Genomic DNA, 25,128 nt, shown 5'->3' on the forward strand with positions numbered 1-25,128 from the left:
GTACTGAATGAATTTATCATTCGTCTGCAACTAAATGAAGAAAATTCTTTTTTTTATTACATTGACACTGGCAAATAGATTTTATTTATTATTATTATTTTGCTTTCAAGCATGTAATGCAACCCTGTCAGGGAGCCAGCACATGCCACATAGATGTTGCTGCTGCTTCACAGCATCTTGGCGTCTTGGATTCTTATGACACAAGTTTATGGGCCGCTACTTGCAATGCCTTTACGCGGCGCGCATTGTCCAGTGGGCGGCCATTAGCCCCAAGTTATGCGGCAACTGCAGCGGCAACAGCGTGGCAACAACGATACAACAACTCCGGGCAGCTTATCTATGCAACTTCAAAGCTTTTGTGATGGCGCCAACATGACAGACATGGACATAAAGCTGCAACGCGGCGTATGCGCAATATCTTTGTCTTTATATCTCTGTGTACGTGAGTGCGTTTGTGTGTGTGTGTGTAGAGTATAAAGCAAAAATTGTGTCGTCAACGGTCGCACAATGCAACAGCTACAGCAGCGCTTCAGGCTTTAAATCAGTAAGGACAACAACAACAGCAAAAACACTAGCATCAGTTTCGCAGATACGCTGTAAAACAGGTAGTCCTTTTACCTTACAATATATACATAAGTAAATATATTTTAAGTGCAGCATAACAAAAGCAACAGAAGCAACAAAATGGTCCGTAAGCTGTGCAAATAAATCCAGGTAAAATTGCTCTTCTTGACGGTGGCTGAACTAAAAGATACTCTGCACCCAAGCTCAGAACAGCCGTAATATGCATTCCAACTGTTCAAGGTTGAACAAGGATATATAATGTATATATATGAAATTTGGATATTTTCAATACTTTATGGGTTCAAGGATGTCGCCCCCTGCTTGTAAGGCACACAACTTCACGACTGCAATATGCGCATTTGACACAATTTGAAATGAATACAGGGTATACAAAATATTTAATACAAACAAAGACAAGGAAAAGCAGTAACTTTCGGGATGCCATTGATTGAATACACATGCAAATATATGGCACAAACGAGAAGTTATATTCTTATATCTTGAATGGCATTCATTAAAGTTTCTTATGCAAGCAGCATTTGATCATTAATAACAATATTTTACCGTCTTTTTGCATGCGTTCTGAAATCAAATTACAATATCCTCTGCAAGAGTATTTAACAGAGAAGTACACATCACATTGATATCCTGTCAGAATTTTCATTTGTGAAAATCTTTTTACTGACTTTTAATAACTTGTGAATCTCATATTCCTATGATTTTATTTTATTATAGAAACTGTTGACTTAACTTCATAAATAATCAACTAAAGCGAAATTTTTTTGAATCTCATAAAATCTCGTTTAACAAGTACAAATTGTCCCCTGAAATGGGAAACATATTGATTTATATTTCAACTAAGCGGCACTGGACAAAACTATTTAACAGCCCTCGTGCTGTGAGAGGGTGCAGGGTTAAACAGAAACCTAAAATGCAGTTATCGTGTCTGTTGCGATAGTCGAATGGTCAACAGTTGATGCACTGCCTCTCAGAGCCCATATCATATGCCCATTCGCAGTCCCTAATGGATCCGGTCGCATCAATCTGGGCGCATGTTGGCTGCCAATGTTGTCAATGTTATTGTATCTAATGCTTAGCCTGTGTGCCTTTGTGTGCTGTGATTGGCAATAGAGCTAGTGGGGCAGAATGTAAGCCAGAAATGCGATGTTATCAACGTTTTAGATACAATTTGCAGCGCTCCGTTGCGGCTGCTGCTGCTCTGCAAGAGTTGTTGTCCCTATTGTTGCTGCTTTGGGTCGACGTCTACTTGGCTCCCGGCTTAGAGGCAAATTTCAGTTCATACAATTTGCAGTTGGCCGCCTGCTTCCAGCCAGCAGCCAACAGCCAACAGCCGACTGCCGCCTTACGCTTGACTAACTGCCTGACTTGAATGCCTGCGCCTGAGCCTGGGCCTGAGTACTGTGCCTGTGCCCTCGCATCGGCATCGGACTCACTCTGAGAGTCTGTCTCTACCTCTGGCTTGGCTCCCTGCAGGGTCCATCACTGGGGGAGTGCTTTTCTGCAAGCAACTTGTAACTTGGCGCCCTCTGACTGTGTGCTGTAGCTCATTGTTGTTGCGGCTTGTTTGGTTTTATTGTGTTTATATTTGGCTTAAGGCATCAATTTGCTTTTACTTATATACATATCGAGCGCGACGGCTCTCAGTGCCGAGCTGAATGCCAATGTTGAAGCAACAACAGTTGCGTATCGTTATCAACAAGCCATGCTTGGCAGCAATAATACAAATATGCATTTGGTATATACACACACATGCGCACACACACACGCACACAGGCACGCCGCACATAAGAGCAAATCCAATGGCAAATGCATCGATTACATAATCCATTTACACAAATGGCATTTTAAATACATTATATTGACAACACAGCGGAATTGACTGCAACCACACGGCGTATGCGCAATATTTGTATCCTCACACAATTGCGATACTTGTTGTTCGATGCTCTCGGCAAATACGCACACACAAACACGAGTTCTCTTGGATTTAAGTGCATTTGCGTGCAAATGAGTTTTCATTGTGCTCTACTTAAACGCTGTTTAATCGGTGCTTCAAGGAAAGTTTCCTACGAAATCCTTGCTAAATATCTCCATACATGCATCTATGCATATGTATGTATTTTAAAATATTAATCGGACAAAATGGTGGCTAAATCATATACTCTGAATCAAGCTATAACTTGTCTATAGAAAATTCAAATTTACTACCTTGAATCATTATATGATCCTTGAAAGCATGTGGCCGGGTTTTCCGGATATGTTATATTAATGAAATTGTACATGGGTTTATCAAGATAAGTTTTGAGTCGATTAGTTAAGAACTTAGCACTGCTTACCATTCATAAGATTATTAAGATTTCTGTCGATCGCCTTGAAATTAAAATTACAATATTTATATATAAATACATTTCAAATGTTATTTACCTATTGCTGAAATTCCACAACGCTCATTACGTCTAACGGAGTACGAATACATTAACATTTTTAATTAGGGCCAAGATGTGTTATGCCTAGTGGTATGAATTAATGTTATTGTTTTATTGCTAGCACGGGACCCTTAATTTAAAAGTCGCAAATGCCAGTCACAAGCATCTTCCAATTGTAATCATAAAAATCAGACTGTATTGTTACGTATAAAAAATGCAAACAATAAAGCAAGTCTCAGCAAATAGTAAATACTTACAGATTAAAACAATGAATGATGTTTAAATAAACCAAATTGATTTCGATGTGTAAATCCTACTTAATGGTAAGCCAATTCAGTTTTAATCAAAGCTCTATTTGGAGTCCATATCATATTAATACTCATGACACAGTAAGCCCCCATTATGGTGTCCAGATGTCAATGACACACGTTCTTAACGAGCCATTCTAACGCAATTGTTAAGTGGCGCCACCTATCGCATTTGCAATTCAAACAGTTGTCAAGAGGATGCACAATGTGCAAACAAAAAGCTTGAGCACATAATCATCGCAATCGTCATTGGCATCATGATCATTACGAACGTCATCATCATCATCGTCATTATCATCAACTGATTGCTATCTACAAACGCACGCCATAAAGTCATTTGTACAAAGCCCCTGGACCAGACAGCTCATTCCCTGGATGGCCAGTGCACGTTTGGCTCGCCAGATGGCGCTGCCCATCAATTTTATGAAACAATTGCCGATGAGCCGTTAATTAATAAAATGCAACCAAAAATAAAAGATATGTATATAAAATAAAAAGCCTCTCATTAATAAATATTAACTCATAATTGAGCACGAATCGGTATTGAAAACGTTGCGGCGATGGCTTCTGTGCTGAATGCACGGCGCAATGATTTAACAAAATTTAATAAAAATTTTAACAATATTTAAGACGTGCACGCCAGGGCGGGCTGCAAAAATCAGCCAGCAAGAAACTAAAATATATACGGAAACAACAAACTAGAGGAAGGAAAAGGCAATAACACAAAAAAAACTATGTACAAGAAAAAAACTATCCATAGCCACAAAACCAGCCAGAAACTAATGGAACTAATTGTTCGACGAAAGGCGGCCACATAAATATGTATAAGGGGCGGCAATTTTCAGAGGGGGGGAAAAGAGTAACCATTGTTCAGCCGAAAGTGAAATGCCAATGCCAAGCGCAAGCGCAAGCGAAATGCCGCAACTGCGCTCAGTAATTGGAGCAACTGCAGCCAGCTGCTGTGCTGCTCAGCTGCTCAGCCACATTCCCAGCTCCGAACGTGCGAAGTGTATAAAATCATGTGCTTGGCGCGCAGGCGCCGGCAGTCAAAAGTGGCAATCGACAAGCAACCGACGGCTAGTTACAAGCCAAAGGCTGCGGACAGCTCCATCTGGGAATACCTGAGCACAGCATATAACAACATATCACACTAGCCAACATGAGGAAGCATTACGTAAGAAAGCCAGAAATCAATTCAATGCAAATGCCACATAAACACGGCTCTGCTACACAGATCTCTGGCAGCTGCTTTTGGCCGCTTATTGTGGCAAGTTTGTTGCTCCTGCTGCAGCTAGCGAGTGGCGAGCAACAGGCGGAGGATCACAGGTAAGTGAAAAACGGATTCAGTTAACAATTTGAATCGATGCCAGCTAATGACATTCCGTATATCGACAGAGAAGTGTCTGTTCCAGCTGAATATCATTTGTTTAGTGCTCGATTTACTTTTATTTGTGCCTACTCTTAATATATCATTATTAACATATCATATTAAGAAAACGATATAAATATTTGAATAATCGTCTTTCAAGTGATCAAATTAAATGATTAGTGATTAACTAAGAGTTAATCTGAATGATTACTTAATCAAACTTTTGATTGCTGAGTTGAACTAATACAAACAAACTTATTGAGTTCGCATCGAAAGCTAAGAGCAAATTCTCTCATATATTTATAGAATTCAGCGCCGTTTTATGTGGCAGCAAATGGACAACTCGCTAATGGGTGGACTTATAGGTCGAATGTTCGGTGGGGGTCGGGCGATGAGGTCCATGTTCGGTGATTATGTGCACAGCACAGCGAACTATGGCAAGAGCATGATCGACTTTATGCCCACAGAAACGACGCGCGTTAAGTACATCATCAGAGATCCGCACACAAACAAGCCCGTCAAGATAATCAAGATGCGCGGCTCACAGAAGAAGGTAGTGAAGCTGATAAGGCCACTGCCAAAGCCTGTCGCGACAGAGCCCAGTAAGCTGCAGTACGAGAATCGAATGCGTCAGCTGGAGAAAGAGCAGGAGCTAATTGTGGAGGGCAAAGCGCCCACAAGCAGCGATGAGGCGCTCATGGATAAATATTTCAATCCCAGAGCCCGACCCAGCAGCAATGAGATTGTCTCTGGCAAGATTATGGAATACCAGAGCTGGAAGCCCGTCTACAAGTCCAATGAGCAGCCAACCTCGTATGTCACGCTGCGTCCCCAGGCCCTAACGCAGCTGCACACGCATATTACTTCCAGTCACGACAATCACAATATTCACGGCATTCCCGAGCTGCTGCCCAAACCAGAGAAGCTGGTGGGTCATCGTCCTGAGCTGGAGGAGGAGGAGGATGATTTCGAACAAGTCGAAGATGAAAATGAGCTGTCTAAACAGACAGGACATCAATATGAAGTGACTGAGCACACGGGCGAGGCAAGCGGCGAGGTGCAATCCTTGGCGCCCATGGAAGGCGGCTTCGTGCCCTCCAAGCTCTACCACAGCCATCCCAGCAGCCATTACATCAGCAGCAGTAGCAGCAGCAGCAGCAGCGGCAGCAGCAGCAGCGGCAGCAGCAGCAGTCAAGCACAGCGTCCTCGCAGTCATGGAATGAGCAGCAGCAGCGGCAGCAGCCCAAGCAGTACCACAACGACAACTGAGGCGCCCAACTATCCGCCCGCCTATCTCAAAAAGTATCGCGAACGGGAAGCCGCAGCCAGTGCAAAAGCCCACAACAAATCCAGACCCAAGCAGCACAAGGAGCAGATCTTCACAGAGAACAGCCAACACTCCAATGTCAGCTTTGCAATGAGCAGCCTACGCGCACGCCTCCAGGAGCAACAGCGTCAAACCAAGCAGGAGGAGCGCGACGCAGAAATGGAGGCGGCCCTGGTGGAAGCGATGCAAGGAGGCAAATGGCCAGCGGAGGTGCAGCACAGCGGCAGCTATCTGACCAGTCCCATTGGACCCAGCGCTGTTGCCTTCGATCAGCCGATGAAGCTGCCCCGCACGGAGTACAAACGGCAGCGGGCAAATGTGCGGCAGCGCGGATCCATCAAGTTTAGCGATAATCTTAGCGAGGAGGTGTAGCCCAGGCCGGCACGAATCTGAGCAGTAACCAAAGCATAGCCAAAGCGTCAGTTAAGCGTTTTAATTGCCTAGTTGTTAACATAGTTTTAAAAGCCTAAGTAAAAGCAAGAGTTGAACACTTTCCATACATACTTTATTCATTTTCGAAGAAATATTTCCATTTGCAATTCCATTTACTGAAGGGGGAGCTCTAAGTCATTGCACTGCCTGCACGCAATGCTACTTCATCATTGTCTTCGTTATGGCGAATGCATTTTAATTATTGCAAAATGTGTTTCTCAAGTCGTTGGCACTTATCACATTTGCTCATTGCATTTGACAACCAATTTAAAACTTTGAACTGCCTTCAAGCTGACCCAAAAAAAACTACGCAAAAAAAAAGTGTTAAAGTGCACTCGTCGGGAGAGCCCAGCCAAGAGACACCCTGCACGGACGCAGAGCTGCGACTACAATCATTCCAATTTTCTTCTTCAACAACTGTATTAACAAAATCACATGTACTTTATGTGGTGTGGAGTGAATTTAAAAATTCGATATTCTTGATATTCTTCTATTTTACTACACGAGAAATCCTCGGGTGATCTAGCGAGGGACACCAAAGAGACTAGTAGCTTATCGATTCCTCGATAACCTATAGAACTAGAGAGAGAAAAAAAGCACTCTGAAATATCTCTACCAAATGCGCCTGACGCCCAATGTAGGCTCTACCTGCAGGCAAGCAAAACAACTATGAAAAGTATTTGTGAACAACCAGCTATATCTTGACATAGGAGGAAGCATCTGGCCTCTCCAGCTCAGATCAAAGCTTCTTCAGACTGCTCCATTTCATTCGGAAAATCGAGCAAGTCTTGCGCACATACAATGGGCACATTATCACAATCACAGTCGCCTGTCTCTTTTGTGAGTTTTCCTACATATTATTATTATAATACGCCTTCACTCAACCAGCCCGCGATACTTCGCGAAATTTCTCTGCAAAAAATATAAGTTGTAGCAAAGTGCCTAGCAAAACTACCTATTTTTAAAAGAAAGAAATGAATAAAATTGAATTGTTGTTCCAACTATAAACGTATTAGTTTTTCTTTATTAACGCATCGCTCTTACCTCGCTGAGCGAGGGCGTGCTTTACTATTATTATTACTGTACCATATGAGGTACATACCAAATTTATAGTCCCAGCTCTGAAAACGAAGTCTCGAGCGATGGGTTTGGCAACGCCTATTTCTGCACGTTACATGCACTTGTACCAAGCCAATATACCCTGTTCTAGCCGTTTTCAATTGTTGCAGGGTATCAACAGCAACAAAAGTGGGTTAAACCTGCTATAAATTCCAGTGACAAACCAGAACAAAAGACAGCCATAAGACATTGTAAGCTTTAACATTCGCAGAGACAGCCACAAGGGCGCTTCCTCCGTTCGTAAACAAAAAATGGCAAGAAAGAAATGCAACAAATGCGGTTTTTAATTAAGTACCCAAAGCAACGGCGACAACAACTGAATTAAAAGCCAAACTGGACAACAGAGTGGCAATAGAAAATGCAAGTATAGTCAGCAAATAAATGAAAAAATTCAGCGAGAACAAATTAAGTTGCTAAAGGATGGCATATTTTCGATGCACTTAAAAACAAGTCCAAACCTACTTTTTTTCAGGCAAGGCAGAAAAGTTATTAAATAAGATTTAATCATTAAAAATGAGAGACAAATCATCAGTGAATGTTAATAGATCATAATGAAACCAGTATTAAGGATTCAATAGTGCACATAGTATATTTCAAAATATTGTTTTTTTTTTTAAAGCATCGGTTAATCGTTTTTAAGTTTCGGTTAAGAAAGTAATATTTATATAATAATATACGTAATATTTATATACATCACGAATTGTGGTTATCGAAGCTGTATAGAATGTCTGTGGGATTGGGCGTGGCCCACGTAGACCAACAGACAGGCGAGGACCAAAGGGAATTTCATCTTATGTGTAGTCGAAAATCTTTCCGCAGTTCGAACTAATGAGAACTAAAAATGCGACGCTTATATAGCCAATCGATAAAAGGAAAACATATTAACCGAGAAATATAGATTGATCGCGGGACAGCTGTTCAAGGACGCGCTCATTGAGGGGCAGCAAGAATGCATTTTTCATGAATAAAATTATACGCATAGCACGTATTGAACCAATATTCTTATTTTTCTTTTCAGGTTATAAATAACAGGTTCTCTGTTTATGCGTAAACCAAAAAAACATTAAAATTGCGCAAGGCAGAAAAAGCATCAAGTGGGTCTGACTCTGCAGAGACAGTGATTGCACATATTTCCAAACATTAATTTGTTTGCTTTTACATTTGCAATAAATTCATCCACTTTTTCTTAAACATTTTAATTAAAAGCGACAAATTTCCCGATGTCAAACGAAATAAAGGAAAAGCTCGCGTCAACCTTTTGGCATACACATACATATTTTAAATTATAAGCCATATTAAGTTTGCAGTTATTTTAAGCTAATTTAAATTTAACGAACTTAAATTTTTGCAATGCAATAACAGCCGGATGGAAGCATCTCCGACTGTCCTAAATTAGGACGAAGAGCAGAGGCAAGCAAAGTTTGAAAGTTTTTCCTAAGTCAAATAATGCACTTCCATAAACTAAAATCGTTCTTTATACATTTTTTTGTTATACATAACCCATCTGTTACAGGGTATTCACCGCCAAATCTGCAAAATTGATTGATTCCTACAAATGATTTCTAATTGTTTCTTTAGTAATGTCGTAATGGGAATCTACTTAGGTCCTGCGGCCTTGCCCTAACTTTGTTCAATGGCCCCATTTGCACGTCGAGAACTTCTCCTCTTTAACTGGAGTCATTAAAAGCACGAATTGACTGTAGCAAGCACTTGGCTATGCGAAGCGTCACCAAAAACGCGATTAGGATTGCAGCACCTAACTATGGCAGCAATAACAAATCGCAGGGACACGCCCTAAAACTTTCAAGGACATTATTGGGCACGTGGCTTGATCTGGGGCTAGAGCTAAAGCAACCCTACATAGTACCTGTCCAAATGCCCACTGGCAGGAAGCGTGTTCACCATATCCCCAGGTTCTCCTGTCCTCGACTCTCATTGTCGAGTGCGGCAAATACAAATTAGAATTTAAATGAACAATGCAGCCACAGCGGAAGTGTGTGTGTGTGTGTGTGTGTGGGAGAGACAGTCTATGTGTGTGTGTGTGGTTGTGTGTGTGTAAGTGGGTGACATTGCAAGTACCTCGCGTTGGACAGCAACAATAACAACAACAACAACAGCAACTGACTGGCAATAATGTCATGCAGTTTGGCGCGTACTTTTCCAGCAATTTTTTCAACTAGTTTCTTCTTCTTTTGCGCTCTTTCAGTTTATTTTGCACAAAAAAAAAGTTTGGAGATATTTACACTGTATAACAAACTGGGTCGCTAACTCGACTGCAAAATGTCAAAGGGATAATGGAATTTCGCATAAAAAATTTCTTTAAAGTGCGTTTGAGAACATGAAAAACAAATACAAGAAAGTTAAGCGCGAATCATCGAAAGTGCCCTAGACATAGCTTAAAACATATTGCATATTAAAATAAGCTATCAACTTATTAAATTAAGTTAAAAAATAAAAGATTGTGCAGTCTTTTTAATAAAGTTATTTTCTTACAGCTGAAAGCAAACTCTGGGTAGTTATGATCAAGAAAAGTATTTTAATAGTAAGCAATTTGTTACTCGGGATCTATTTTATTAAAAGCTAATGGAAAGGCTTTTCCCAAAGTTAAGTGCTTGTTCTACTACTGACTAAGCTGATGGAGCCGCCCGGCTAGAGTATAAAAATGCAATTTAAATGCACAACACGGAATGTTGACGTCGCTAAGCGAATGGCTATGTTGTGTAAGGCGGGAATATTTGGGTCTAAGGTAAGCTGCTCAATGGCGACTCAATTAAATATTTAAAGGCAGGTAATTGTTGCGTGATAAATGCCGGACGTCTTTTGCATGCCGCTGTCAATGTGAATTTTACGAAAGTGAAATTCATTTAATTACAAACGGCAGCCTGCCAAAGGATAGTTAAAAAATTGCGTCTGCTCGCAGTTGGGCGGAGGCAGGGCCAGAGGCGTGACATGTCAACCCACGTTGTGCCAAAAATGATATTAATTAGGACTCGCGACGCGACAAGCGAAATAAAAAAACCAAATAGCAAAGATGACACATCGGAAAAGCCAATTTGGAGTTTTCTATGCTGTTAAGAGCTTGTGGCGCGCATTGAACCCGCAATCAACGAGTAAGCTGAAAGGGGATGCAGCTGCCCATTTAGCTTAGAAAACATTTTGTTTGTTTTATAAAACACACACACATACACACATACACACACACATACACATACACACACACACACACACACCTACACACAAAGTTACGGCAATCCTGTGCTACACCTTGGAGCATGGGGTAGAGAAGGCGGATATGCAGGCAGGCAACGGCAGCGTTTAGCGTCAGTTTAGAAGTGCGAAATGTGCGCTGCATGCTAAAAAATTAAATATTCAAATACAGCATCAGCCACAGGAGGCAAGGAAGAGAGCTAAGGATAGACGGGGGCAATGCTTTATGGAGAAAGAGCCAGCCGAAGCACTCGAACTGAAGAGAAACTCATAGAAATTTATGGAATGCATATGCCAAGCGGCACAGGCGACAAAAATTAAATATTTATATAATAAAAGGCTATATTTAACGATCAATGCTTGTGCTAAACAATGCAAAATACAAAGTAACAGTTGATGAGCTCTAAACAATTTGATAAATCCAAATAAATGCTATGTTATTGTGATTTAAAATATTCGCAGTTAATTCATAATTTTGCTCCTGTTTATTTAATTTATGTCAGTTGCAATTGGCCTGATCTTTAAATACTTGACTCAATTTGAGTTTGTTGCCCAAAATATATGTTTACTCAAGCTCAGTGGAATTTGTATGGAAAGATCTTTTGTTTATGCAAGGAATTTCATTCAACTCAATATTAAAAATTTCTCTGTTTCTGTATAAACTTAATGTAGTCAAAAGTATGATTAAGGGCATGCACATGGTCGCTTCTTTGATAAAAGTAAAAATTTTTCAATGTGATGAATGACTACATGGAACATATTTCTTAAATGCACACAGCTATATTCATACTCTTCAATATATAATCTTCATTTATATCGTGTATCGCAACATTTGTCGGCTGGCTGTGTATCACAAGCATAGGTATAGGTATGTGTGTATATTTCTGTGTGTGCACGTATTCGCGGGTGTTGCTGAATCTAGAACAGTTAAAAGCCCAGCGGTCCTATTGCCCGAGTGCCGAGAGCGGCCGCATAAGCCAGTGCCAAAGCCATAGCCAGATCTGATGCCAAAACGGAATCCATGTCTGAAACCAAAGCTAAGGATGTAAATGTGTGTCTGTGTGTGTGTGTGTGTGTGTGTGTGTCTGCGACTGTGTAGGTGTTTGTTGCTTTGAACACGGCACAAGTTGTTGGTCGTTCATCTGCGTCTCTGTGTGGCGGCTGTTGAAGTGTAATCAGCGGCACGGCGGCAATTACTGCAGCATATGCATGGAGTACTCACAGTTTGTAGTTTGCACTTGGGCTGCGCCATGTCTGCGCATCGTGTGAGTGTATGTGAGTGTGTGTGTGTGTCAGTGAGTGTGTAAGCATAAAAGTTGGCAAAACGCAGCGCAATTTGCAGCACTGAGCGGATTTTGAAAATGCTAAACGCAGCAGCTGCACCAGAATCAGCAACAGCTACACCAACAGCTCAGCTGCACTGCATCATCAGTGGATTGCGGCACTGGGCCGCTGTCGCAGCCTCGGCGGTTGCAGCTGCGGCTGCTGTTGACTTTGATGCACTTGTACAGGAGAGTCGGGCAACATCATTTTAATGAATATAATGCTTAACGCTTCTAAATTGAATTTGAGTTTGGCGAGTAGCGCTTAAAAGCGGGGAGAGGAACAGAGGGAGAGAGAGAGAGGCGGTCTTTACTAAACACTAAAACTAGTTGGCAGACCAGATACCGCAGTCGAAGGATTGGATGGATTGAGATAATAAGTGTGCTATATAACGAAGTTAAACTGAAGTAAATCATGCCAAAAACAGCCTATATTATTATTCAACATTATGGATATAACTAAGTGTGGCCACCTTGTAGATAATCAATATCAATTTGAAGTAAAAACCAGAATATCTCAAAATAAATACTTCACACAATGAATATGCATTATATACCTATATGGTGCCTCAATTAAAATTTATACAAATCGACAGATATTATGGATTTATTAACAAGGTTTTTTTCACCAAAAAATATGATTCTTAATTTCATTTGCGCACGTTTTGCTTAACCCATTAAATCCCATTTTGTTAGCTGTTTTTCGCTGTTTGATTAAGTTTGCGCCATGTGTGAAAATGAGTCGGATTTCTTATATGTACGTACAGTAAGTGGTTTATAAAAGCGTTTCGCCTGCAGCATCTTCCTTTTGGCCAACCATGGTCGCAAACTCAAATAGAAAGAATTTTTTGCAAGAAGCTATTCAATTTTTATTTTATTGAATAACTTCATGCATTTCAAATGTTTAGGTCGCTGCTGCAACAGCAATGGCAGCAGCAGAAGCAGCAGCAGCAAATACACACGAGCACTTGAGCTGCTCGACAAGGACGACCTGGTCGACTCGTCCTGCAGCAATTGCTCTGTCAATAGCAGCAGCAGCCAAGCGATTTTTATAGATACGCCCGGCCAGAAAATCGCATATTATCGCATCATGTTGCACTGGTCTGGGCCAACGGCTGTGCTGATCATTAATCTTTACAAGCTGCCAATGTGTGCGCCTTTTTCGGACTTAAATTGCCGCTGCACGAACATTGCCCTGCCACGATGCTGCGTACTTCAGTTTATTCCACATGTGTGTGTGTGTGCGTGAGTGTGTATGTGCATGTGTGTGGGATGCATTAAATAGCGGATGGAGTCCATTAGAAAACCATTGAAGCACATTCTGTCGATTGCAGCCAGTCCATATCCTGGCCAAGCGGATGTGCCTCTGCCAAAATGTTGTTAAAGTCGTTTTTGCTTTAAAAAAAATAAAAAAAAAAACCTCAAATGCCAAACATCAATGTTTCTGCTCGTTTTTTTTTTTTTAACTAACTAAGCGCGAGCTCAACTTGTTCTTTTCATTCACGCTCAACCGAATATTGACTGCTTTGGGTATATTAAACAAAATGGAAAGAATATTATGAAAAGAATTGTGATTGAGCGTGTTTCTCTTTACACCAGAAGTTCGCCCCTTTTGGCGTTGGTATTCTGTTTAATTATCCGCATGAAAAGTCCTTTGCAAAAAAAGCACAAATTCCTTGCATCAGACGCCAAAAGATTCGACCCCCTATAAAGCAGAGATGACAACAAATGAAATCAAATCTATTTATATACGTTGAGTTTCTCCTGACTGAACGAACGCGAAGCCCAAACCTTAAAAGCTATGAAGCTGAAATTTTTATTGAAACCTTCTTTTGGGTCGAAAGTGCGGAAAATTAGACTTGCAATTGGGTCAAAGTTTGTATGAAAATCGCTAAGAGCAAACGTGCTTAAGCCTGTCAGGCTTTGGTGACTGAGCGTTGGACTTATACGCGCAAAAGCGCAGGTTCAAATTCAACAACAATTAACAGAAGGCAATATACGTTTACTAAATATTTTGCAATATACATTTTTAATGTATTTCCCGGGGCATATATAAAGGAAAATTAATATGAGTATCGAGAGCAGTAAGAAGTTTCGTGTCAAGTAATTGCTTGGCTTGTGCTATTGGCCGAAACACGGAAATGTTACCTTTAAGAACCGGCGCTAAATCTCAGTAGACTTGACAGTTTTGATGTTTACAAGTTTATTTGTAAATATTTGACAATTAACAGATGGCGCGGAGTATCGTTAATGCGTTGACTCGGATTAATCAATGGAGCGGTGTTTTTATATATTATATTATATTATATCGCTACAAATAGATTTTTAGGAAAATTTATTTAACTCAGGCAACGATAGATTATTTCTGCTATGTAGAACATACAATAGAAAAATTCGTGCTGTTGTTTTTCATTATTGCTTTGTTTATAAAATGACAGGGACGCGTATGAAATAAAGGACTTAACATAATAAAAGCAAAAATGCATTATAAATGTTTACCAGGTGCCACAAAGTGAAAAAAAAGACACCAACTTTCAGTAGGTAATGCAAAAAGTAAAAGCAGCGCAAAATGTAAACTAAAGTAAAGGCAAAGACTGCAAACTCTTGTATTTAAAATGTGCTATAGATTTTTCCGCTAGAGTCTCGAATTGCAGCGCGAGAACAGAATTTTATTTCATTTTTGAATTCCTTAAAACAAACCGACGCATTTATTTGATGCGAAACTATTTGCCATTGCGTTAACATTAAAAACAATTATTTGCACAACTAAGTTTGCTTCAAAGTTTATATGAATGGCGCTGGCAATAAGTTTTACTCTATATGTTAATGTAAGAAATAACTTTTGAATACTATTTTAACAATTTATTGTTCAGAAGTTTTATATTAATTATTTATACTTTTGCCAGACTCCTCGGTTGTTTCTTTCTGTCTGTGTTTATGCAGTATAATCTCTAACTTATCAGCATCAGACAGAAATATCATAAAGCTGGCATGGAGACGTTTAAGAGCTAAGCTGTTGTATAAAAAACATTTAGTTTTTTAAGATATCTTAACCCAAATTGGCATTGACAAATTCTACACATGTGGGATAAATCTGATCAACATAAATTACTATATTGAATAAGTCTGTCGAAAGATGAGTTTCTGTATGGGAAAAGTTTGCGTTTTAAAGATATATTCATCAAACTCAGCAATGGCAAGCTTTACAATTTTCTTCATATATCCGCAAAACAATAATAATAATACGTTAGCACTGATATTTAATCTACGGCCTGCCAAAATTAAACTTTTTTCTTTCAGTGCCCTTTCTTTGCTTTTTAAAATTTCCAACTGAAATCTCTCTGGATTTTTGCATAAATATTTAACAAAGTCAAATTTGACTATATTCTTATTTGAGTTGGGGCTATTTGTGGTCTTTATATAAATACGCTGCAGAAAAATAGCAGTAATGCCTTTTTAACGCTCACCCTCTTTAATCTTTCTGCCCTTCTGATCAGTAAATACGCTGCTTGCAACGCCGCAAAAGTTTGAAATTCGAACAACAATAAAGTAAATAAGAGAAAAAGCCAAAGCTTTTTTATGGTTTTTTAGGTTGCTTCTCTGCCATATTGACAGAGATATATAATTTCAAATTTTTTATGCCTTTTGCTTGTTGCCTTTTTATTCGCTTCTTACAGTTCATTTGCTAAGCGCGCAGTCCAACAAAAGCAAATAGAGGGAAAATTTAATTAAATCGGCTTTCGCATGTCTGCTCCGTATTTGCATAACATAAAAGTACTTATTTATGTAATTATTTATGTGCTTAAAAAAAATGTGCCTTGAGTTGGTTTTTAATTTGATTACGGAATCCTTTGGCATACGTTTTTTATTTTGATTTATTTATTTTTTTTTTGCATTTGTAGCTGTTGTTGTTGCTTCCATTTCATCCTTAGCACACAAAAAGAAATGTTAATGAGATTGAAGCACACAAAGAGAAAATTCAATTAAAAAGCGCTTCTCAAATATTCATTATGTCAGATCTAATGTTGTTCTTGTTTTTCTTAAAGTGGGTGCTGTTAATTGGCGCACAAAAATCAGCTGCGGTTTTTTGTCTTGTGAGCGGTGTGCGGCTTTTATGAGTTTTGTATGCATAATAATAATCATATCAAGGAGCCCAAACAGGAATAAAACTTGCCAAATGCCACAGCAGTTGTCGCAAGTGCCACAAGAGCTCAGTTAGAGATGTGGATAGAGCGAAAGAGAGGCAGATGGCCTAGCGTAGAGGAGTGTTGAGTTAGACAAGGATAGTGGCAAAGTTGTGCCATGTTTTATGAGCAAAGTTGTTGCTTAAAAACCACTTGAAGCAGCTCACAAATTGTGGTTATTGTGGTTGTTGCCGTTGTTGTTGTTGTTGTTGTTGTTGTTGTTGTTGTTGTTGTTGTTGTTGTTGCTGTTCCTGCTGCTGCCTTTTGTGGCATGATGAATTGTCATGAAATTTAATCAATTTATTTGAAACGTGCGGCGGCACGAGACGTTTTAGCCCATAAATAACGCCGGCTAAACTAAAAATGTGACAATGCCAAAGTGTCAAAGTAAATAACAAACAATGAAAATACAATAACAACAATAACAGCACGTGTACACACACCCTTAAATAAAAAACGAGATCAGCGAGTAAAGTTTCATTGTTTGGCAACGGCAATCGCACCCTCACACACACACACACACACACACACACACACACATGACGCGGTTCCTTTGCACACATCCTGCGAAACCATTTTGTAACTCACTTTGCACTGTATTATTTTTGAAAATGAAGTCCGGGCAGCTTTGTTGATATGTTGTCACCGGCATACTCTCTTTATGATAGTTTTCCTAAGCATTACTTGCATAAATATGACAGTGCCGCCCATTGATTTAGACTCTGATTTACCATAACAATTTTTATCAGAGCCAAGATAATAATATAAATATTTAATAATTGTTTTTAGTTATTAAATGCAAGTTAAACTGACAATAATTCTGTCGTTTCCTGTTTTTTTTCCTTTTTTTACTTAACTACTCTTTAAAACTGTCGATAGATTGTGTATATCGATTTTTTTGCAACCATCGATAGTTTAGATTTTACTAGAAATGTACTTTTAGAAACTCTTGATACTACCAAGCTTAAGCTTATTTAATTAAGGAACTATTTTAAATATCTATACGCTATTTAATTAAGATTTTTACAGCCAATGATTTTTACTAATTAAATATTCCCCGATAGTATGGTGTGTCGATAGTATATCGTTTATCCAAACAATCGATATCAATATTACATCACTTTAAAAAAAATTATAATTAATATCTAATGTTAATTAAAGGCTGATACATTAAAAAACAATAACATTGTTATTATAGCATATAGTTCTTAGGCATTATGAACTCGTGTCGCAGCTAAGACACCCTACTAAAAGGGTATTATGAGGCATTTTAACCCATACGCAAAAGTCGCAACGAAATACTTTACAAACTGCGCTGCTGCGCACGTACACACCTAAACCCCTTACTCACGCACACACAGTCGCCCCCGCTCCACCTTTCTGACACGCGCATTTGTCAGGCTCCCCCGCCGGGCCATGCGCCCCCTTCGCTGTCCAGTGGCAATATTTTGCGCCATTATTGTTGGCAACTCGGAGGCAAAGCGTTTATAAATTTATTGTTTTCTACGCGTGTACTCAAGTGTTGCTGCGTGTTTCTGGCAACAAATTGGCCAACAAGAGGCGCAACAAACGCCGAAGCGGGCAGCGCGCAGGGGACAGGCAACACAACGAGAGGAAATGTTAGCTTTCATTTTGGCTTTTGGCCACTCAACTCGTTGCGGTGACGCATTTTATCATAATTATATTAACACGCCAAGAGCATCTATAGTTTATGTTCATGGACTTTCAGGCGCATAAATTTAAAACAAGCGCCCCAAAAAGTAGGCAATATTTTTGTGTTACGGCTTTACGTTGTGTGTGAAAGAGTATAACATTTGGAAAATACTGCTTATATTGCCTAATCTAGGCATAGACATTTTCTGTAAGGGTAGATTAGTTTGAGGTCTTTTCAAAATAAATAAAATGTACCTTTAAGACATCCGACAAATGTAAAATATTTATATATCGTGTTTTGCTTAACTGTTGCCTAAGCTGCCATGATTCGCACATATACCTTGTCGAATTCAGAGTATAAAAACAAAAATTAATGCATAACAGCAGCTGAAGGTACAAATGCGAGTGGGTTGGCGGGCAGGTTCAAAAGTGCACACATGACATATTATTACTTCAGCTGTGTATGTGTGTGTGTGTGTGTATTTGTGTGTAAATTGTTGTTCTTTTTCCGTGCAAAATTCATTTCGCGCCATATGCGCATTTAGCACGGACACAGACCGCAACAGCAGATGAAAGCAGCTGAAAAATGAAAGTGCGCGGACGGGGACACAGGAGCAGCAGTTGGCAGCCAAGTGAAAAAGCCAACACACAAGCAACTCCCATACACACATATATATAAATATATATAGGCATAATTAAAAAAATATTTTTACTCTGGCATTACATAAACAAATACAAGCAGCAGCTGGAATCTCTGTGGGATTTTGGGTGGCTTGGTATGGCACTTGAAGAATCGCCTCGTATTTAGGCCAAATATGTGCGGCAAAATGGACAGATCCCTCCCCAGCTGCCCGCCCGCCCGCAATATAAAATTAAATTACAATTAAATTTATTTTATTTTATTACATCGCTTCCTTTCGCCTCCCCCAGCTGGAGTTGGTCCAATCTGCGGCCAAGCATTATGTGGAAACATAATCACATAATGAAATGCGAATTATTTCTAGATGGTTGTGGCCTAGTGGTTGTGGTGGTTTCTCTGGACTAGCCGCACCACTCAATTAAACGCAATTGAATTATAATTCGTTTGTTGTTGCATTCTAAGAACCAAAACTAGTTGAGGGCCCAAAACTAGGTGGATAAACTTTTTGGCTGGCGAAATTCTGTTATATAAAGGAATGTTAATTAGCTTCGATAACTTGCTAATAAAATAAATGGCTGCATGAGGAGTTCGTAGAAATGTATGCTACTTTTATGGCAAATAGATATTGTAAAGGACATTTGTAACTAAGGCAACACACTACTTAATATGGACTAGCTTGTGTAAAGGCAAGTTATAATAACTAACTAGTGTGTGTGCGTATATAATTCAAATTTATTTGCTCTGATCTATGCTAGGGAAGGTATATAATATAACAGTTGGATTTTGATACACTTGGGAAACCTAACTGAGCCATAATAAACACTAATGGCTGCTAAATAAAATAGTGATTCCATCTATCTGTCTGTAAAAAAGGCACACATATCATAACATTTGAATGTAGGCATATAATTTTTAAGCACTTAATGGAGCATGAAACAATTTTTGAGGCAATAAAAAAGTTTCAAATTTCACATATTTCGAGCATTTTCTTAATGCGAACAGAAAATGCTGCCCTTAAAGCAATTTCCATGGATTATATGTGAGTCCTGTGGCCATCTCTGCTGGGGCACAACAACACATACAACCCGATACTTTTATTGGCAAAGACAAGGCGTTTTACGCTTTAAGATATGCCAATGCCTGAAATTGATTGTGGGCTACACATTGAGTGTTTGGATGCCAATAACCAGAGAAGTAGCTGGTCGTAACCTTATCTGCCCCGAGCAACTCGGGGCAAGCTGCCAACCCGCCCCAATAGGAGGCACAAGCACAACAAGCACAACAACTGCCGAGTTGGCACTTTTACTTATGACGTGTAAGCGGCTCAAACAGTTTATGCGATTTATTTCCTTATTGGCGGCACGTGCCGATGCCTGCAACCACCAGAAACCACTAGAAACTGAGCCACAGTTTAAAGCGTTTCAGTGCAAGGCCTTTCTCTCTCTTGCTCCCTTTCTCTTCGAAGCGTGTGAAATATTGCGATCTATCGCACCCCTCGCCAAAATCGGAGCAAACAAAAAAAAACTCATTACGCGCCCAGCATTTCATTCTGTCTAGAATGTGGGTTTATCTAACGATACAACGTCCCATTTGATGGACATTGAAGCAGCCAGCGAACTGGACAGCCGCCAGCAATTTAAAACTCTTGCTAAATTGTCTCAAATTTCAGCTGCTGTCGTCGGGGCCATTGTCTGAATGACATTAACTCACATTTTTCTTCAAGCTCTGTGTATTCTTATGCAGATTTGCCGCCTTAAGTGACAACTTTCGGCATAGCCGGGGAGTGGGAATGCGTCCCGTTTGCTTTACCAACTTAAAGAGCATAAATAAATAATCTTTTATGTTCTATGTGTTTCACAGACAGCGGCAAATTAACTTTAAAAGCATTTCGGCAATAAATGGATAAGGAATATCTAAAAGTTTATTAGACCGAAAAGCGATTGATGACAGTTCAAGGCAGCAAATGAAATTACGGCCAATAATTGCCAGGAGCGGGGAGACATATTTATAGCTTGAGTTGGCCTATTAGGAATATACTTTTATTTTCTTTGTTAAATGCTAAAAGTTAAGTTAAAAGTTATTTTTGTAGTGCTGAAGTTGTAAAGAACTAGTTTGGTTTTGCAAACCGGTTCATTTTTGTTTCATTTCCAACTGTTGTAAACATAAAAGTTTATTTTATTTTGAGCAATTTCAGATTTAAGCGCATTTCTCATAAACCATTTTAATAGATTTTCAGAACGAAATTATATTTTCTACTGCACATTTTTATTGCTTCTATTTCACGCTCGAAAAGTAAAAGATACTGGCAAATATTTGGCAACCGGCACGCCCCCTTACAACGGATTTGCTAAAAATAAATTAAGTCAATAGCCGGAATGTGAAATGGCCAATGAGGGGTGGTGTCGGCATCCAAAGCTGATTTTAGAAACTACAACGAAATGCAACCGCATCGAATTGATTTGAGCAATTTGAGCGCAAGAATGTGCTCTACAAAATGCAATTGGCATTGAAGGCCCCCGTACAAACCCAACCACCCAACGGTCCATTTAACCAGCACCCTCTCTGATAGGAGCCATCGACATGAGCTGCATGCGAAATGCCAGAAAGCCCAAAAGCAATATTCAGCTCGCAGCCAGCAAATGTTCAAGTATATTGTAGAAATTCTGCGACCGCTGGCAAACATTTTTTGGCTGCCTCCAGTCAATCAAATCGCTCAACGAATTCGAAATTCCCGCCCTTTGCCCGTTCGTCAGCGACTTGCTTTGTTGTGAATAAAAGGTAATGAATTTCTATTCCAGCGAAGTTGCTTTTAATGAGCAGCAAGAATTTTACTGAAAGCAGCCGTAATAATGCAGAGGAAAATTGTAAAGGGGTATGCTTTTACGAAAAACATACCCCGCAATAACGTTTACAGTCTAGGGTAAATTAGAGAGGATAAATAAATAATCTTAAATTAGAATTTTTAATAGTTTATTGAACTATTATGGTCTAAGGCTTAAATGAGAATACTTCTATATCCAATTCTGGGAATTTCACAGTCGCAATTATCGATTGTTTCTAATCTTTTTGTTTTTGTTGCCTGCAAAATGCTCAATGAATAATGAACTATTGAATGTGAACAATTCAGCAATAGCTTTTCAGAAATATTGGAAAGAAGCGCAACTAAAAAGTCATCCCTGATTGCAAGAAGGCAAAAAAAATCCGGCAATCAAATAACTAATTGCAAAAAACAACTGCAAAATAACTGAACCAATTCAAAAGCTTGGTTGCAAGTTGTCGCTGCTTTTATTTTTTTATTTTCCTTTATTTAGTGTTGGGGTTTGTGTATACGACAGAGACTGCGACAAAAGGTTGGCGAAGGGTGGAAATAGCTGCTGTAATATGTTTGTATTTATCGAGCATATGAAATTCACACATCATGAACTCAGATATAAAAAGTTAATAAGAATCCAGGAACGTGACAGGAAGCATTGGGGCAACTGTGGCAAGCATTCACTTTCAAGTCGTGCCACACAGTTTGGCTTAAGGTGTGAAAGTTTAGTTTACTCTCTCACCGTATGTCGGGGATAAAAGTGAATTCAAATGTCTGGGGAATAAAATACAAAATGTTGCTAAATTGATTTCCATTTACTGTAAGTCACTCGCCATGTCATAAAATAACAGGGAACATATGTCAATGCCATCAATGTGTAACAAAAGCTAATGATGAAGAGTTGAAGATTTAAGGCAATGGTGTCGTGGGTAAATGAAGTAAGTAAGTAAATAAGTGTGTAAGACGAGTAGGTTACAAAATCAGAGAGAATTTGTAAGCCTTCTGTTCAACTTAAAGTGACTAAATTTAATAACAAACTCATGAACTGTCTGGCAATAGTATATCGATAACAGTCAAATTGAAAAGTAGTTCTACGAAGATAACGTATCATATCATTTGAGTTTGTTTATAAGAACTGTGAAATGCAAAAAGTTTTCTCCTACGACTAAGCGAACCCTGCACATAAGAAATACTAGTCTGGTTAAAAACATAATCGAACTTGTGCATAATTCTTGAATTCGGTGAGTAGTGCAATTTTCGATAGCTGTACGATGTTCTTATGGAACTCGATAAGGCAAATATGTATGCTATAAAATGAGAGAGAAAGAGAAATTCTATAATAACCATACAAAACTATTCACATTTCGACAACTCATACCAATTGCAAGAGCAAAAAAAAACACGACTTGTTTGAGCTATTAAAACTTTTATTACACCAGCAACATGTTATCAATAAACTGTTGTATGTGAGTCAGCTGAATAAGCAGCTACTTTCGCTAATGAAATGTCTAAACACGAGCAGTTAGCTGATAGCGAGTCATTTCCAGCTTGATTATCAGGGAAGTAAGCTTGTGGGATCATCATATTGAGGGTACGCCCATGCAAAGCTGCCAAGTGGCAAATGCAGCTTCCCAACCGCAGATTAGCTCACAGCAAGCTGCCACACAAATTTCACTTGAAGATAGAAAAGAGAGAGAGAGAGAGAGCAAGCGGCTGCGAGAAAAGGAGACTGGAGAAGGGAGAGAGAGATAGAGATATTTGTGAGTAGCAGCAATGGCGAGCAATTAAATGCGAAAAGAAAAACTTTTCATCGTTGCGTAGAAAAGCAAAGTCGCAAAGGCCACCCCCACCCGTCGTTTACGTAAATATATATATGTGTGTGTGTGTATGTGTGTGTTGGGGACTTTATGTCTCTTATGCGGAGTGTGTTTAAAGCTGGATACACAGCTTCCGTAGTTGCAGCAGACTGAGAGCGCAGCACATGCCACACATTGTGGGCCATAATTATAAAGGCTCTGCATGGCAAAACGAGCTATGATAATTGAGAAAATCAACGCGCACCGTTGGAAAAAGGACGGAAAACTGAGACAAACTGAAAACCTGGCGAGTGCTCGTAATCTACATATATATATATATAGTGTAACTCTTGGCCGTGTAGCTTTGTTGGGTTTGTCATTAGGTTAACAAAATTGTAAAGTGGCTCCGCATGTAATGTTGCTTTCGCTTTTAATTGTCCATGTGTCCAGCTCCAACGCGCGCGCAGGAGTCATTCACGATTCCGTGAGTGTATGTGTGTGTATCTGTACGATGTGTGCGAGTGTTATTAACAACTTTAACATCACTTTGGTGTGCCCTCCAACGTGTTCCAGCTGCTGTTTGCCATGGTTGTTGTGCTTGTTGTTGTTGGCTGCTTGTGTTAATCTTATGGCAAATGTCGCCCGTGTCGTCCCAGTGGCTGCCACCCACAAGCCGCAGTTAACTTAAGTGCCAGCCAGGCACACACACATACACACACAGCATACGCGCACACACATTTCTGCATGATGATAGCTTCATTTTAAACGTTCTGAATTATCAGAAAAAGCAGAAAGTACGTTGACGACGTATTTCCATTGTCCTTATGTACATAAATGTATTAATTGCTACCACTCGCTGTGTTAATTGTGTGCGTTGCGCCACTTCAATTAATAACGTCCTTTAAGCATGGGGAGTCTCCAGTTGCCAGCAAAACATATTATAAACTTTGCCAGAAAGTTGTCCTGCACAGCAAAAATCAATTTTTAAATTACAGCGCAATGAGCTCATGTATGCGGAAGGACCTAGGACACGGGGTCCACGGCTGACCAGTTTCAACGTCGTCAGGCGCAGGTGGTGACTCCCACATGACGGCAACAGCAGCGACAAACAATAAGCCAGAGGTCATACACGGGAAAAAAAATGGAAAGCATAAATTAAGTTTGGATTACTTAATTCTTGCAACGCTGTTCATGAATTTTAAGTAAGAGTCAAATGGGATTCAATTTGAAAAACTGTATGGCAATTAGAGACAAATATTTTTGTCTTAATTTAGACACAATAAATCTGAATTATGTAAGAATTTTAATTTACTTTTTCGTGAGTTTTCAAGCAAACTATTTTTCATTTATATTTCAAGTCAAGCTTACTTTAAGTGAAAAAGAGCTAACTAAGAAAAAAAGCATTAAGGTTTCTCGAAACGATTTTCAGCCACGAGTTAAATAATGATTTCTTAGTTTTTTTTTTCGCAGTGTACTCGGCTCCCCTTGTCCTGCCGCCCGGCGCCCAGTCCATTGGTCTTGCTGCCTGAGGCACTGTTATTGAATCGAGTTACATGTCAAAAGAAGCGCCTGTGGCAAAAGTGGGCGCTACAAGCGAGTAAACAACAATAAAGCGAAGACAAACAAAAGCGCAACAAAAGCTGGGCTGGCAACAAGGAGAAAGGCGAACACGAGGACGAGCCACGGGACATGATGAATGGGACGCGTTGCTAGACAATTTTTCAATTTGGATGGCACCAAAAGTTGGGAATGACCAGTTCTCTGGCATTGCAATCGATCGCTGCAACCTGCAATTTGCCGCCTGACTGAGCCTAACGAGGACAAAAAAAATCAACAAACAAAATGGAATGAAATGAAGTTTTTAGGGTCAGTGCTTGGTCCAAAATTGTATCCGAAAAAAAACACACACTCCTCGATAAACGCACAAACTGCAAGTGCATAGCAAAGT

General features: G+C 39.6%; 2 protein-coding genes across 2 annotated transcripts in view; one reads left to right on the forward strand and one right to left on the reverse strand.

Moving 5' to 3' along the window:
* Positions 1-25,128, reverse strand: part of LOC115769593 (exostosin-1) — a 73,394-nt gene that overhangs the window by 45,799 nt on the left and 2,467 nt on the right. The window lies entirely within an intron of this gene.
* LOC115762037 (pinin) lies at positions 5,011-6,387 on the forward strand. Its single transcript, XM_030704107.1, has 2 exons — positions 5,011-5,789; positions 5,847-6,387. Exons 1-2 carry the CDS (start codon positions 5,011-5,013, stop codon positions 6,385-6,387), a joined length of 1,320 nt encoding a protein of 439 aa, XP_030559967.1.

The sequence above is a fragment of the Drosophila novamexicana genome, unplaced genomic scaffold (genome assembly GCF_003285875.2).
Source record: "Drosophila novamexicana strain 15010-1031.04,08,12 unplaced genomic scaffold, DnovRS2.1 tig00000008-arrow-pilon, whole genome shotgun sequence".
Taxonomy (NCBI): Eukaryota; Metazoa; Arthropoda; class Insecta; order Diptera; family Drosophilidae; genus Drosophila; species Drosophila novamexicana.

Excerpts from the sequence above, each read along its gene's own strand:
- LOC115762037 (XM_030704107.1), top strand. The coding sequence starts at position 5,011 with ATGTGGCAGCAAATGGACAACTCGCTAATGGGTGGACTTATAGGTCGA. Across the intron at positions 5,790-5,846 it reads GGCGGCTTCGTGCCCTCCAA|CAGCGGCAGCAGCAGCAGCG; the intron begins GCTCTACCACAG and ends CAGCAGCAGCAG.